The sequence below is a fragment of the Micrasema longulum genome, unplaced genomic scaffold, assembly GCF_059751315.1.
Source record: "Micrasema longulum isolate JH-2025_06_02 unplaced genomic scaffold, ASM5975131v1 h1tg000198l, whole genome shotgun sequence".
Lineage (NCBI taxonomy): Eukaryota > Metazoa > Arthropoda > Insecta > Trichoptera > Brachycentridae > Micrasema > Micrasema longulum.
In genome coordinates, this window is record NW_028277403.1 from 745000 (window position 1) to 762255 (window position 17256).

General features: G+C 31.9%; 2 protein-coding genes across 4 annotated transcripts in view; one reads left to right on the top strand and one right to left on the bottom strand.

The window, feature by feature from the left end:
* The window catches only part of LOC148283781 (uncharacterized), a 212313-nt gene extending 204402 nt beyond the window's left edge, over positions 1-7911 (top strand). For both annotated transcript variants that reach the window (XM_088243278.1, XM_088243279.1), the window contains exon 2: positions 5445-7911. In XM_088243278.1, coding sequence (XP_088099404.1) covers positions 5445-7286 — 1842 coding nt within the window. In that variant the 3' untranslated portion in view covers positions 7287-7911. The remainder of the gene's footprint in view (positions 1-5444) is intronic.
* An 8122-nt stretch (positions 7912-16033) lies between these two features.
* Positions 16034-17256, bottom strand: part of LOC148283783 (uridine phosphorylase 1) — a 35698-nt gene continuing 34475 nt past the window's right edge. For both annotated transcript variants that reach the window (XM_088243277.1, XM_088243276.1), the window contains exon 7: positions 16034-16777. In XM_088243277.1, the coding sequence (XP_088099403.1) occupies positions 16595-16777 (183 nt within the window). In that variant the 3' untranslated portion in view covers positions 16034-16594. The remainder of the gene's footprint in view (positions 16778-17256) is intronic.

A 17256-nucleotide genomic window follows, 5' to 3' on the forward strand; every position in this document is an offset into this window, starting at 1 on the left:
TAAATAAAAAAAACTATATTGAAGAAATAAAAAAAAAAACCGTTATAGCCCAAAAGAGAAGAAAAGAAAAAAAAATTTAGTTTACATTAAATGTAAAAATACAATTAAATACACAAATATAAAGCATACATACTTCGTACATACATATACACATACATACATACATACACACATATACATACATATACATATATATACACACATTCATACACGATATATATGCACATGCGAAAATACAATAAATTTATATATGATTCAGTGGGATAGCATAATATTTAGATTACTATCTTCAATAAATTCTCCGATTCCTTACTTCCAATGTCTGTCAACCAAATTTTTAAATTTCTTTTCAAAACTGATGGTTTATCAGATTTCCAAAAAGACGGTATCAGGTTGTATAGTTTAGGTCCGTTATATAGAAATGATTTTTGGAATACCGCTGTACGTGCTATTGGAATCACCAAATCGTTTCTTACTGTACTCCTGGTTAAGTGCGCATGACTCACAATCACCTGAGTGCTCCTATTTTTGTGGATGTCAAGTATTACTTTCCTCATGTAGATTTGCCTTAAGCCAAGGACGTCTAAGGATTTGAAAAGGCCTTCACTCGGATGATTGTACGGTTTTCGCAATATTATCCTCAATATTGATTTATGTACCTTAACCAAGGGATCAAGAATAGTCTTGGCAGCTCCTCCCCAACAAATACATCCGTAGGCCAAAACAGAGTTGCACAAACCATAGTATATACTTTTAATATCTACAATGGACAATATGTTACGCAGTGTTATAAAGATATAGATTAGTTTCCTAACTCTACCCACTAAATAGTTAATGTGTTTTCTCCAGTTAAGGTGTGCGTCAATAAAGATTCCTAAATATTTGATGTCTTGTACACATTCCAGATGGTAGCAATTACAGCTGGTAAGCGTGTTACAATTTGTATTATGAATTTTTATCCTTAATTCTATTCTTGGTAGGCCTTTTATATTTGGGCTGAATTTAACGTATTTTGTTTTCTTTGAGTTTAGTGTCAGCAAATTATCTTTGAGCCAGTTTTTAAGAATATTCATTCCTGTTTCGGCCTTAACATGTGTTTCCTCCCAATTATCACCTTCAAATACAAGAACTGTATCGTCTGCAAAGGTGATTATACGAGCGTTAATATTTAAATTACACAATTCGTTTATATATATAATAAACAGCAAAGGTCCTAGCGTACTACCCTGTGGTACCCCAAAATTCATTTCTAAAGCAGTACTGCTGCATTCTCCAATTTTAACCCTCTGTAATCTGTTGGAAATGAAACTGTGTAACCAATTTAGAGGTCTACCTGTGATCCCAATGTTTTCAACTCTTTTTAAAAGAATTTTGTGCGATATGGTGTCAAACGCTTTTGCCAAATCAAGAAAAATTGCAAGTGTTTTCTTACCATTGTTAATGTTGTTTACTAATGCTCCGGTTAATTTTTTTATTGCGTCATCTGTGCTTTTACCTGGTCTAAATCCAAATTGGTTGTCACTAAGTAAGTTTTTACTCTCTACATAATCGCTTAGTCTATTTTTGAATGCTTTCTCCAATACTTTTGAATATGCACTTACCAACGATATTGGTCTGTAATTTTCTATATTCTGTTGATCACCCGATTTAAAGATTGGTTGCACTATTGATTGTTTAAGTTGAGTTGGAAAAATTCCTGATGAGAAACTTAGATTGAAAATGTGCGACAGAGGTTTGGCAATGAAATTTTTAAATTGTTTTAACATAAAAGTATTAACAACGTCAGGACCCTTGGAATACGTTTTTTTTAGACTAGTGATAATTTTAATGATTTCTTGTTCTGATATTTTATTTAGTTGAAACGATGGCATTATGTTCTTGACATTAATAGATGATGCTAGATTACATTCATTCAGTTTGGATTCACATAATATAGCTTCAGATAATTTAGAACCTACTGTAGTAAAATATTCATTGGCAATATGGGCTATTATTTGGGGATCATTAGTATTTGTAGAGTCTGGCAAAATTATAGATGTAATTTCAGGCCCCTTTTTTGATTTAGTTTTTGTAATTTCTCGAATTGTTTCCCAGATTTTACCCGGAGAATTATTGTTACTCAGGAGATTTTTATAATATATCTCCTTTGCTCTTCTAATAACATATTTACACACATTTCTGTATTTTAAATAATATTTTTGTTTACTTTCATTAAGTGGATCTTTTTTTGCTATTTTATGTAAGTGATTTCTCTTATGAATTGATTTTACAATACTATCCGTAATCCAAGGAGTAAGATGAAATTTTTTGATGAAATACACACATATATTATTTATAAAAACAAATATAGAAAAGTAGATTTATTAATATATTAATTGAGTAGTAAAGGAAAAACTAATTCAAACATTGTTTTTGCTGATAACTTATTATTTTGTACTTAATAAGTTTTAATTTAATTTATTATAAAATTAAACATATTTTGTTATGAAGTCTGGTGATCTTAAATGGAATCCTAAAGTTTATTTTATTTACCAAGCATGGACAATCTATAACATTATTCACAATATTATTTGTCTGCATCGTATTTCTTGTGTATACATCATGTAATTCTACTTTTCTATATTGTTTTTAATACTTTTATTATTATTTACCGTACTGTTTTTTTTGTTTACTTTTTACATTGTTTTTTTTTTTAATAACTTAAAACAATTTTTAAATATTTTAATTGCTTTGTGTATTGTTTTTTTCTTTAAAATATTACTGTTGTTATTTTTTTCTTCGAAACATTTTCGTTCATATGATTTACCCACACATATCAATTTGGGGGGCCATTTACAACGAGATCATTATTAGATTTCATCATTAGAAAATACGAAACCAGTTGTGGTAAAGTGGGGTTGCGAGCCTTGGACCTTAGATCCGTGAGTCCACGACACTAGCCACGAGACCACAACCCGATTAAGTTCAATGTTTTTATTTGTGTTGTGTTTGTGGGTACTTTATAAATGTGTTTCTGGTCGGACCGATGGCGAAAACATCTGACGGTCGGCCATGTTCTTATCTCAAAACATTTGTTTTATTCGTTCGATCGTGTTAAATGCGAAATAAGGGATCGATCGATCGTCGAGTAATATATGTGTCGATATGAAGGTAGTAAAGGCGGATAAGACGTCAAGCAAACAAATTATTTATATTAAGAGAGCAAAAGAAAAACATTATTTGTACAACATATTACAACAGAGATGAAGAGCATTTTAGATATGGTAATATAGAAGTCTAGGCATCTACAAGGCTTATGACCTGTCATTAGCTGGTTTAAGTCGTTACTTTATACACTATGTACACTATTCTGCCCATATTTGAACATAAATACATAAATATATTTTTTGTTTTCAATATACATAAGAGGTAAAACAGAGTATTCAAAAAATACAGGACAATTACATAGCAATGAAATACATATTAACAGTAAAAATAGTAAACAAAGAATCCCACAAAGGCATTGCCTGTTCGTGGGTATACAAGAAATGTTTATGAATTTTTGCTCCTATAATAAATGGACAGGTATAATATTTTTGTGTAATATAAGAAAGAGAAAAGAAGAAATTCTGTTAAAGATTATAAGGGTCTTTTTTTTATTTTATAATAGTTAAAAAAGTAAATAAAAAATATTTTTAAAAAACATTAAAATATTCCTTATCATTAAAGGGAAACAAAATATATCGTAGAAAAAAGAGTTAATATCTTTAGTTTGAATCCAGGATAGTGCGTGTTTTTCAAAAGAAGGAAAATTTCGAATGTTTGGGATCAATGATCAATAATTCCTTCAAATCTTTCATCTGTTGATGTTTGTGAAGTTAAAGAGCTGAAACCTTTATTTATGCGGGTTCATCTCATTGAATTATCTCACCTACATACTAGGCAACGCCTTAAAAAAATATTTTTTAATTTCGGTACTTTTCTTCATAGACCAGGTGGATTTATCAACATTATTTTGAGTTTGTCCAATTTTTTGTAGACATGGACTGGATTTAACTCCTTGGAGAGTCGTTAATATTAACATATTACAACAGAGATGAAGAAATATAGATGTTCAAATATAGGCAGTATGGTGAATGTTACAGTGTGTAACGTGGCCACTTAAGCCAGCCAACGATAGGGCATAAGCTCTGTAGATGCCTAGACTTCTATACCACCTTTTCTAAAATGTTCTTCATTTCTGTTGTAATTTAATATTAAAAGCTCCCTAGGGAGTTGAATCCATTCCATGTCTACAGAAATTTGGACCAACTCAAAATATTGTTGATTATTTGTACAAGTCAAAAGCGTAAATTTTGCATTGCATATGTATGATACAAGACTTTAAAAACAATTTAATGTTGAGGAAATGGTTGATCCAAAGAAGTTACACAACAATGTTCTTCTTATTTTATTTTAATAGATCAGTAAAGATCCACACAACATAACATTCCCGTTCTGCATCTAATGGTGCATAGAGCACTGAAAAACTTAATTACATCTAAACCATGAGTCGGAGATAATATAAAAAGCAGGTATTACTCTAAAATCATCTAACAAATGTTTTTTTATGTTTTTAGTTTGCTCCTACAAGTTGGTTAGTGTCCATAGTATGTACATACATATTCCATAATATTATATTAAATTTTCAGTATGTTTCTCCTTTAGGATTGTATTGTCAGAAGGTGAAAGATCCTTTGGAATGGTATCATTGAAAAAACCGGAAAATAAAACATATGTATCTCGACTAGCCTTTTTAGCAAAACCGCTGACGGGATTATACATAAAATGTGAAACTTGATTTACGCCCATGCCATGATTCAAAAACAAGATAATAATATCGAACAATATCCAAGGTGTAAGATTCAATATTAAAACTGTATCTGAATAAATGCAATGTCTTTGAAAAACAATCACACGTGAGCAACATAAATTACTCGACGTTTATCCAAAAGTAATCACCGATATGTTCATTCAACGCTTCGTTGTTGCTGAGCGCCATAATGTGGAATATATTCACACTGCCTTTATCCTGTTATGATTAATTAATGTTTATTATTTCAATCGTCATGCAACCAATTAATCAGGCGCTATGATACGTCATCTTCATTTAGTACAATTTCGATTATTGTTAATTTAAGATTCATTTGGTAATGTAATTATCAGAGATCCATGCGGCTACCTGTCCTAGTCAATAATTTTATCTTAAATATCATTCTAAATTACTACTTGTCCAAGGTAGACTTCTGTTCTTATCATAATGGTATAGTTCGCCATTTACGTAAAAGTGAATGTTTAAAATTTTGTATTTGGCGCTGTAACTTTTTCTTATGTATCCGTTATCTATTTATTATTACAAACCATGCGCAATCATATTATTATGTATGAGTCAGTAAATTAACGTGTTTTTCTTATTTCTCTTTCAGATAACTCTACACACCATGTTCATGACGCCCGGAGTCACCGGATTGCCATTTACCCGTCTCAGTTCTGAAGACATTTCTGGATCTGAAATTCTAACAGTCTTTCTTGGAAGTGATTCATCGAGTAACGGACATATTGTCGATGACATTACGAAAACGGAAGCACCGAGAATCAACAACAAAGAATGGGTAGATTTAAGAGATGATATAGATGTCAATTCTGCGTCGGATAATCTGACTCCTATAACTAGAAACTCAAGAAGCAATAAGAAAGATAACTCTAAGGCAAGCGTCGAAAAAATAAAGAAAAGCGAAAAGGATAACGCTAAAGATGACCTTGACGTAGCTGGCTCGAGTTACTACAGGGATAATGATCATATAAAAAGCGAACTCGCTACAAATTCCTTCGGCGAGTTGATACATTCTCCAGATGAGTCACCCAAGATAATCGGCGTCCGAGTGACTTCCTCAGTAGCCGTAGGCCGAGGTAATAATAACCCGCAAGTTAACTCCAACCCTCAGTCGGCTGGTTCTGCTGATGTCGAAACCGCGAGGAAGATTAAATCGGGAGCTTCGGTCAACAAATTTTTAGACGAAAGTCCAACGACATGGAGGCCATCCCACTATCCACACGGCAACCCGGAATACCACCGCGGAGTACCGTCAAACAGGCATACCGTCTCCACTTTACCCGGAGCGATCATCGGAGCTAATCCTGATTACATTTTACAACAAAAAGAAAGGGAACTCAACCGAAAAAGGCAGGAAACTATGCATCCTTATCAGAGATCATTTTCGTATCATTCCCCATCTAAGGAAGGACCGAGACCTCGATCATATTCGTATAGTTCAGTCATCAATACTTTTGGTGACCCAAAACTAACTACTATTAACGCCTGGAATCCTTCTACAAGAACAGATCATGTGGCTACTGAAGCATCAGCGGGTTACGTTACAATAATCGATCACGCTGATGACTTTGTTGTAGATAATAAAAAAGATAATGTCGAAATAGAGGAAAACGTGAAAAATAATTTAGACATTATTCAAACAGATAAAGATTTAAATGCAGAAAATAATCATCAACAAAATACCGTACCTAACCTACCGCACGTCTATAGTGAACCTTCTAAAATTTATTCAGAACCATCTAAAGTTTACAGCGAGCCTTCGAAAGTTTACGGACAACAAGAAATGATATACTCCGAGCCCGCGAAATATTACAGCGAACCTGCAAAGGTATACGGGGAACCATCCAAAGTTTACGGTGAACCATCGAAAGTGTACGGCGAGCCGTCTAAAGTATACGGGGAACCTTCCAAGGTGTATAGCCAGCCAGCGTCCGTATATCCTCCTGCTATAATCACCGATCAAAGCGACCATACCCGAGTGGCGGACGAAGCTAAACCACCGAATCAACCGGAACAGGAAAACGCCGCCATAGAAAATAGTCACGATGACGCAAATCGGTCGGTAAACCCCGCTGAGCATGAATCTAATGAGAAAAATCATTCCCAACCTGCGGGTCATTCTCAAGGACGCTTACGAAGGCCGCAAGAACAGAATTACGAAGTAGACGAATCCGTCAGCGTCATGACGAACGGAAGAACGCACGGAGTTCAAGAGAAACCCCAGGACGATGGGCAAAAGGTAGGCTACGTAGTCGAAGGCAGGAACTTCAGGAAATACCGAGTGGAGGAACGAACTGCCGATGGGTTTATAGTAGGAGAGTACGGAGTAGTTAGTCACGATGATGGAAGTCTCAGAGGGGTTCGGTACACTGCAGACGGAACGACAAATCCTCGCCTTATATACGACGCCTTAATGAAATTTTTATCGTTATAAAATAAAATGCGTAATTTTAAAAAGTAATTTATATTTCGGTAAAATGATTAGCATCTTACGTATTTATATCAGCCGATAAACGACTTGCCACTTAATTAGATTACTACATTCACATTTTCGCGGGGGCTTCAAATCTATAAAATCAGTTTGGTTTCATTCTTACAATAATTTCCTTAGGTAGGTACTGAATACCAAGGCTATGCGTGATATGAAATATTTCACGTCACAATAAAAGCAAAAACGATCAAATCAATGATTATGATTCTATACGTACTTTAGTCAAATAAATAGTTGCTATCAAGCTGATGTTTTCCAAACAAACATAATATATTTATCTCGTCAACAATACCAACTTTGTGCTCAATTATTTATCTACGAATGCCATTTTATAATTTAGGGTATAATCATAATTCCTATAAAATTAAATTAAGTGAGAAATTAGGTACTGAGAGATATTTGGATATGAATGATGTGTGATTTTGCCTATATTTAAAGATTTAAGTCAATATTTTATTGTAACTCCTTGTGATAGTAGATTGTAATACTTTTTGCACGTGTACTCAAATATTGTGCGTATATAGCCCTAAATAATTGTAAAATTGTTCTCAATCGAAAAACACAAAAACAAGCAACGGGAATCACATTTCGGTGATTAATTGTAATTATATATTATTTGATTACAAGGCGTAAGTATAAAATAAAAATAATAAAACTCGCAATTTTTATATGGACACTAGACTTTATATGTGTTCATTTAAAATAAAAATTGTATATCATTTCGAGTATCCTAAGTAGGTACTGTGTACGCTTGAAAAATATTGTTTAGTATAACGATTGATCCCTTCTACGTAAATTTTTTTGGAGCTCGCTGTATTTTACGTTTTTTATATTTTTTGTGACATAAGACAATATATTTCCTACACATTGTTACTTAGAATGTGAGCAAAACATGAACGACTCTAATTCTAAGGGTTTTTAAAGTACCGAGTTTAATTTACGTGGGAGTGATCGAGATATTTTTCAAAATAATTTATTAACAATTTCTTCAATTTTGAGATAACCCAATCGTCGCTTTAGTTCGTTTTTGTCCAACCGACCATTTTTTACGAAATTGAGTTAAGTGTGTTTTAAGAAAGCCTTTATATATAAAATTTAAATGAATAAAATATTATTTTTTTATTGTTTAAGGGGTTTTCTAAGGAATTCTGTAGGTTGTGGTCTATTTGTGCCTAATTCGTAAAAAAATCTCTATTTCTGCAGATTTCTGTTTTGGTTTGTTGGATAAAAAACGAACTGAGATAACGTTGACAACTTTTGTCTCAAAATTGATACTAAAGTCAAACTAGTTAGTTTTGACTTGAATACATGATCCTCCTCTTAAATATATTATTGATATCTGTGTAGGACGGAAAATCTACTTTAAACTATACTATTTTAATTGTACACTAGGTTATTAATATGAAATAATAGTAAACATTTACCTTACATGCAATTAAACACACGTTAAATAATCTAGAAACCTATAATAGGGACATATCACATACTATGAATAGGTACCGATAAAAAAATATGAAATGGAAATAATTAATTGTATTTTCAAAATCAATATGGATATTGTGGAGAAATGTTTTCATGCATAAATGCAAAAAAGAAATTTGATAAAAATACGTTGCTAGAAAAACGCGACGTGTTTGGCCTTGGTTGTTGTGATGTCAATATTAGTAATGCTCTCAACAAATTTCAATGGCCCGAAACAAATAAACATGAATCGCGACGTATAAGGGGCATAGCAAATGGAATGACCGTTTTCGCGGGAATTCAAAATTACAAACAGCAACTAATAATTAGCAAACAATATTTTTTTCTGTATTCTGTATTTCATAGACCTTTATTCCTTTTTTTATAGTGATATTTCCCTATTAGGTAACCATACATTTTTTTTCATCCATTTTTTTTTCATCCCGCTCATTGCACATTCATAATTCTTTTTTTAGCACAGAATCAATATTATATTTAAATATTAAAACTGTATTTTTATATTCTAACGTATTATTTATGTATAACGTATTTTCAAATGTAATTTTTCACATTTTCTGGAATTTAAAATGCTACATTAGATTTACCAATATCTATGAAAAACACTCCCCTTTCATTAAAGAAAATACCAATTTATATAAAGCTCTATTAGATTTGTACGGTATTTAAAGTTACGCATTTTCCAGGGTTTTTAGAAAAAGTATTTTGGTTTGGTAAATTACATTTATTTCCCATTAAAAATGTTTCTGGGCGTCGTTCTGTAAATTTTTGTCATTTTGTCTGCAATCCAAATAAAACATGAATTTCAAAAAAGTGGTTTTGATTTTTCCTACCCCTTTTTTTAAACTTAATATAACCGTTTGGCGTTTTTTTAGCTTGGCACGAATTGAGAAACCAGAAAACCAACAATTTAAATTGAACAATTTTGAAGAATTAAGACAAACTATTTTCAAAGGAATTAGAAATGAGTAAGTATTTACTTTAAATAATATTGATCCCATTATTTTGAAAGTGGTATTAGTTAAATTTCATTGTTCAATATTGTTCAATATTGTACTAAGCTCTGATTACAATGGGGAGTTAACAGAGTTATCTTGAATTGTCTGTCCCCTACCCTAACGTGATTCCTATTTTCTAGTAGTGAGTTATTTGCAACTCAAAATGTTCCCCAAAATCGAAATATTTGGGTAATTCACAAGAACTTTTAAAGTCAAATTGTTAAAAAATATGTCTACAAAAACGCAACATGTTAGGCCTTGACAATTGTGACGTCGAGGTTCGTGTATATGATTGATTTAAATTCAAACAGTCACAATCAAAGTTAAAAATATAACCGAATCGTGACGTATTAGGGACGTGGCATAAATTGAAAAATATTTTTTATGCTACTAAAAAGCACAAAAAAATATTTTTTTACTCTACAGTATTTTACAGACCCTAAAATTGTTTAAAAAATCTTGATAATTCCAAATTACTTGAATCTACCAAAAGCAGGTCATAAGCCCTGTAAATCCCCAAATTTCCATATAACCCTCCTATAGAGGTTCTCCATCTCTGTTGATAATATATCTGTAATTCAGTACTTAATCAGCATTTCCCTTCCCGAAACGCAGCATATCTCGATCATCTGTCACGGTAAGGTTAAGTAATCAGTCTTACGCTTCAAGTGCCAGTTCGGGAACAACGAAATACTTCAATGTAGAACCTAATTTCACTAATATCACGTCAATGCAGCCAGGAATTGAACCCAGGACCTCGAGCATGGTAAGTGAACGCGCCAAGGAGGCGGCCTTATCTCCACTCGATTTCCTTTTTCAATAAGTTATTTATTTATTTATTTAACACTTTGTATACATATACAATATATATATATATATATAAGGGCGGGCATATTGCCTTAAGGCAATTTCTTCCTACCTGCCCAAACCGTTCAGTTTGAGAAAATTACAAATACATGGACATATTGAATCTTACAATTTTATACAAAAATTAAAAACAAAGATTGACAAAATAAAAATATCTTAAAAAATTAACACTATACTATGAATAGAGGAAAGAGGATGGCAAGGAAAGAAGAAGGATAAAGGAACAATTGATATATTTAGATAGTGACATTTCAATCTTGACTTAAATGTAAATAAAGGGGCGTCTATTATATTATCTCGGGATTAGCCATCGAGTCGAAAACACTTGACCGAAGTTCTGGTTCTATTACACTCACAGAAAAAAATCAGTATTATGTAATATTACGATGATGTTCATTGTGATTGCGTAGTCGGATTTGAACCCTGACCTTTTGTCAGACAAGAATGCTGACTACCGGCTAACTCCGCAAGTAATTGTTATTGTTCAAGTGTCTATTCAATTTATTAGTATATAAATATTCCATTATAATACAAACCTCACAAAAATACATTAGTCATGATGGTGTCATCATCATTATCATCATTCCCTTTCCGCACCTAATGGTGCATAGGGTACACCAATCGCAGCATATCTTGATAATGTTTTTGTTACATTAAGGTAAGACGATCAGTCTTACATTTCAGGTGGTCTATAAAATATTTTAGTGTAATTTTTTTGTTTTTTAAATAAATATTTCATGTCAACCATATCAGGAATCGAACCCGGCACCTCTTGTATGGCAGGCAAATGCGCTGATCACTGCATTAGACAAAATAACTAATAAATCCGCCTCCAGCTTCCATGGCGTAGTGGTCAAGACGCTTGACTCACTCACGGAAGGTTCCGGGTTCAATTTCCGGTGGGAACACAAAAATTCAAATGTGATTTTCCTCAAGCCTGGGTGTTCTGTGATGTAATTCACCACTGTAATTGGGCCTCCTGGCCATCAGGCCACAACAATGGTGCAAAAATAAATAAAATAAAAATACAATAATGTTTTGAGTATATCCAAATGCTTGTAGACAGGCTGGATTCCCTCCGTAAGGAGTTATTTAGATCTAAATTTGTTGCAACAGAGAGGAAAAACATTTTTGAGAAGGTAATATGGAAGTCTAGTGACGTATCAATAGAGGTTTAGCTCTTTAACTTCACAAAGATCAACAAATGAAAGAATTTAAGGAATATGGATGCTCAACCATAGGCAGAATGATAAGTGCTACACAGTTTGTAAAGTGACTACTTAAACCAGCCAATGACAGGTCATTAGCCTGTAGTTTCCTAGACTTCTATAAAATATTATTCATCACTGTTGTAATATATCAATATAAAATCTCTTTTACATTTCCTTATTTTCCTGTATCCGGGAGGCTGAAGAATAGAGTTCTGTGTTACATGAAAACAAAATATAAATATAAATTGGAATATCCCTGCAATAATAAATACATGATACCTAATTCCTCCCTACCTTTAAAGGAAATAAAAACATGGGTATATTCAACAGTAATTACAATGCAAATTTAATATCGATTTGGCGATTCTCCTCCTGAGTACGCCGTAGGGCCCAAACTTGCTGCAAACTGTAGCTAACTTCATGATTGTGTGCTTATGGGTGGCGTTTTAAGCAATGGCGCGTTATTGCTCTGAAGTTTGTCCCTAATAAGCCAGTGCCCATACTACAATGTGAAGTTAACAAAGTTATTTTCAATCGGTAACAAAATAAAATCAAATTTTCTGTACAAAAAAAAACAAAAAATATTTATGTAAAAATTTCAAGCATCTTCCTTAATAACATGTATACATGATTAAAAATATTTATGTGAATATTTAATCTTACATGTGGAAAATCGATTTTACTCTAAAGACAATAATTATCGAAGATAACCCTGTTAACTTCCCATTGTAATACAGGCTCAGGGGTGCTATTTTGAATCTTCTCGCAGGGGCAGAGATGATTTCTACTCTAATTTATTTTTTTGATATGGCTATTTATTATCTAATTTATCTAATTTATTTTTTTGATATGATGATTAAACCTCGAATTACGTAAAATAAACTGTTTTATAATTAACATTTTATATTAACATATTACAACAGAGATGAAGAACATTTAAGAGAAGGTAATATAGAAGTTTGGTTTCACATACTCGTATTTATTTTATATGTTTAATCATCAGTGTTGCCATATCTGAAGCAAAACTTAGTCCCGGGAGATGTTAGACAGATCTTTCAGATAGTAAATATTTTTTATTAAGTGAAAAGTCTATAAAAGACAGGGTAAGAAATGATTTAACCCCTTCAAATCAAAATATAAACCTTGCACAGGTTTAATGGAAAAGATTAAAAAATTATTCATTATAAAAACTTTTTTTGTTAATCTAGATAAGAAGTTCGTTGATGTACCAATGTGTTATTTTTCTATCTTTTACTGCAACTAGGGCCGTAACTAGTGGCTGGCCAGGCTGGCGGCTGCCAGGGGCGCAATCCTCAGGAGAGGGCGCACTTTGCAGACCAACAGCCTTCTTCTCTCTTTCTCTTCCTCTAGAATTCTAGAAAAATCTATTTTCTAAAATAAGTCTTGGGGGCGCAAAATTCAAATCTTGCCAGGAGCGCTCATGATCCTAGCTACGACGCTGACTGAAACTGTAATGTATTACAAGATTCTTTGAAAATGTTATTTCAGAAGAAGAATTAAAATGGATTTTCTTTTTGACCAGGAAAATATTATTTATATAATTCAGATGAATGAGTTTTTCTAGGTTATTTTACTACATGTCATTCGCACACTTTTCCAATTTTTCAGACCACATTACAGTGTCCATCATCAGGGTTGATACAGTGACACAATAACCCAGAATATCTCATTGTACATTAATTTTCACCAATAGCAACATTTCTAACTTTTGTAAAACCAAAGTTTCGCGAAGTTAGTTTCGCGAAACCCAGGTTGAAAAACTAGTGATCAAATAGTCAGAAATAACATATGTTGTATTATTTAGTACCTGAAAGTCAAGACAAATAATAATGAATCTTATCTTCTCAAAATAATGCTAAGGACACTCACCAGCGTTTCAATTATAATCTTTTTTATACCATTTAATAAGGATTGAAGAGAGGAAGATCATAACTAGTAATACTTTAACCAGTATTTTATTTGTGTTCAACACTTCGTGATAAATATATAATGCTTATGGAGTATAATATATTATGTAACATGATTAAATGTTAAAAATATGTAATGTAACACTACAGTAAACTCTTGTATCACAAGATAAAACATACAATAAATTTATTATTATCAAATATTCTTACGCAACACATCATAATTAGTTACAGTTACACTGCAAAATTATTGAATCAAAACTAGTTTTATTTGTAAGATTTATAACTTGATATGGACTTTTTTATAAATTGCAGTCAAGAATTTACATAACTCACCACTTCATATTAAATTTCGATACTTCAATTTCGATACTTGTATTACATGGCATAAGATGAAATTCAGCACACAAATATGGCACACGTAGTGGTAAGAATATCATCACAATGACTGAATATATCAAAATATATTTTGTATTCTTCTCTATGAAATGAAAATAAAGGTATTGTCTTTACTTTTTCAAGAAAATAATGTTTTCAAAGCATTTGTTTGTAAGTCAAAAATCAAAACACTTGCAGCAGTGTTGTATTTGTCGGTACACATAAATATGATTTGTTGATACAAATGCGACACATCAATATAAATATAACAATAATTAATAATCTAGTAACAACATTGAAAAGATGTATGAGAAAGTGGCACGATCATTACAAAACAATAGTAAAAGTGAAGAAACTTTTGGCCATAACGTTGTCGTATTTTAAACATTAATTTACTACACTCATTAGAATCTTGTTGATGAATGTGGATGAAAAGCTTTTATAGGTATTGATGTAATATGTATGCAGCCACATACATTTTCAAATACGAGAATGATCCAGGATATTTCTATACAAGATATGTTGAGTAAAGTGAAATATGATCCTTTGCAAACTGATAACAGAGTCAACATAAATAATTGTACGAACTGCTCTATGCAGCTATATGTAATATCAAAATGCCTAAATTCTATAGTAACGGGATATCAGTTTTGTTAAAAACATTCCGGTTGAAGAAATATATGCATAATTTCTTCCAAAGTTCTCGGACGTTGTGATTTAGGTTTAAGACTTAAAGTAACTTCGTAATAAGGGAATAATAAATAATTGAAACAAGTAATGATTTACAATGCGTGCCAGCCTTCTCTTTACTCTTATTTGGAAGCAAGTGCAATATTACATTTATAATACTCTATATAAATCGCATAAAGGCTAATACAGTAAGTATGTATGTATCGTTGTTACATGATAATCATCAGACGATTATAACACGGCACATATAATGTTAAAGCCAAATATAACATGATAAGATAATAACAAATCTTTTAAAATACTATTCTTAAATGTCTTAGACTTACGGACTTCTGTCGAAACATATTCAAAATGTAAGAATAGATTTGAATTTTTACTGCGTAAAAATCCATTTTTTAGATTACATAATATTCTTACTATTTCAAACATTATACATTTAATGTAACTTTTTCTAGATCAGGTATTTTGGAATTTTTAATATTTAAAGCGTAAATAATGTTTAACATTTTAAAGTATTATTAAAATTAGGTGGTCTGTGTTAGTGAAGAAGTGTGTTTATAATGTATCGTAAGCCTAGGAATTTGTTTTCAAGTAAATATTTTATTCAGATATTTTTATAATAGTGCACATTTCAGATAAACTATAAATACATTAAGTAAAAAAGATTTAATCTTGATCTTGTATAATTTTGAAAACATTACTATGAATCTATAACAGCGCATATCACATTAGCGTGTTGGACATCCTGGTATACCAACTGGCAGTGAAAATAAGCTTTTGCTGCGAGCAATAAGTTCAGAAGAAATCCTATGATAATAATCGATCACTCCTGAGTGCATAAAATCCATAATCTTATTACTTTCTCTGACTTACTGACGCAGTTATGGATTCGAAGTAACTTTACATACATCAGATGAATACATTTATTGAGCCAGTTGATATTGTATAATGTTATCTGTTGCCAGTCTTCATTAACTTTAACGTGAATATTAAAAACTATTTTAATGCGTTATCAAGGTTCGTAGGTTTTCACGGCCTTCAGAATATAGATAGTGTTTTTCTGGGTTATTATGCCGTGTTTGTGGGCTTTGTATTGCCGACGTTTCGGAGCACATTGCAGTGTCCATCTTCAGGGCTGAAATGCGTTAGCCATAATAATTATTATCACAATCTACAACAAAAATTAGGATATTTTCAATCACATAACAATTTTTTTTTAATGTTCCACGTCATTTACAACAACTACTAATAGCTACTTGATGCATACATAAATCCTCAAACGTGTAAATATAATTGAATTGAGGAATGTAAACAATGCCTAACACCTTTCAACTAAATTTAATTATAATATGGAGTTATATTCCATAACGCTTTATTTACAAAGTACTTAATAAATTGGAGCTATTTTCCGAGATACTGAGTTTTGGTGCATTAATAACACAGACAATGATAAATCATTCATAAATAATCTTTACTAAATTGTAAAACATTTTTGATTTTCAAAAATAAAAGTATTAATTTTTAATAACTAAATAAACTATAAATCATCATTCATTCTCGTTTCGCAAAGCAATTTCCACACTTAAAAACAGGCACGAATATCATTCAACACAAAATTCATTCTGTTTCTTATAAACCTAGAAATAAATAAATACCGAATTAAACAATTAACACAATGAGCACAAGTTGGCACCGAGGAGTTAGTCGTAGTTCTCGGACTCTTGCTGCACAAGCTTAAACCTTCTAGGGCTCTTCACACACATGGAGCCGTGACCATCGAGGGAGATGCGTCCCTTCATCTGAAGATATCGCTTGATGTAACGGGACACCAGCTTGGTCGGGCGTTCTTGCCACTCGTGAAGAACTTCTTTAGGTGCGCAAACCTGTATGACAAAAAAAAACAATATACTTATAATATCAGTGCCAAAAATACTTCTAATTAAAAAACTTTATTCCTTTAAAAGAATGTGAAATTGATAGAAAAGTTAACTTTTGAGTGTACTTAGAAATTTAAAAGATGGTCGTTTTTAAATATGAGCATATATTATGTGAAAATAAAAAGTAAAGTCATACGATGCATATTGTGGGGGACAAGGCGTTAGAGACACTTATTAGAACAGTAGCTAAAATGTATTTTTACTCTTTGAAACAAAATCACAGATTTACTATTCTTTCATTGCAAAATCAAAAGTATCAAAGTAACAAAGCTCATAGCAAAATATTCATACTAAGGTGTTCAAGAAAACCAAAAGATCCAGTAAGCCCTGCTGATACATTAAAAACTATTCAAATGGTGAAAGCACCATGAAAAAATCATTTATTCTAATAATAAAAATAAAAAAATCTAGATCATATCAAGAGA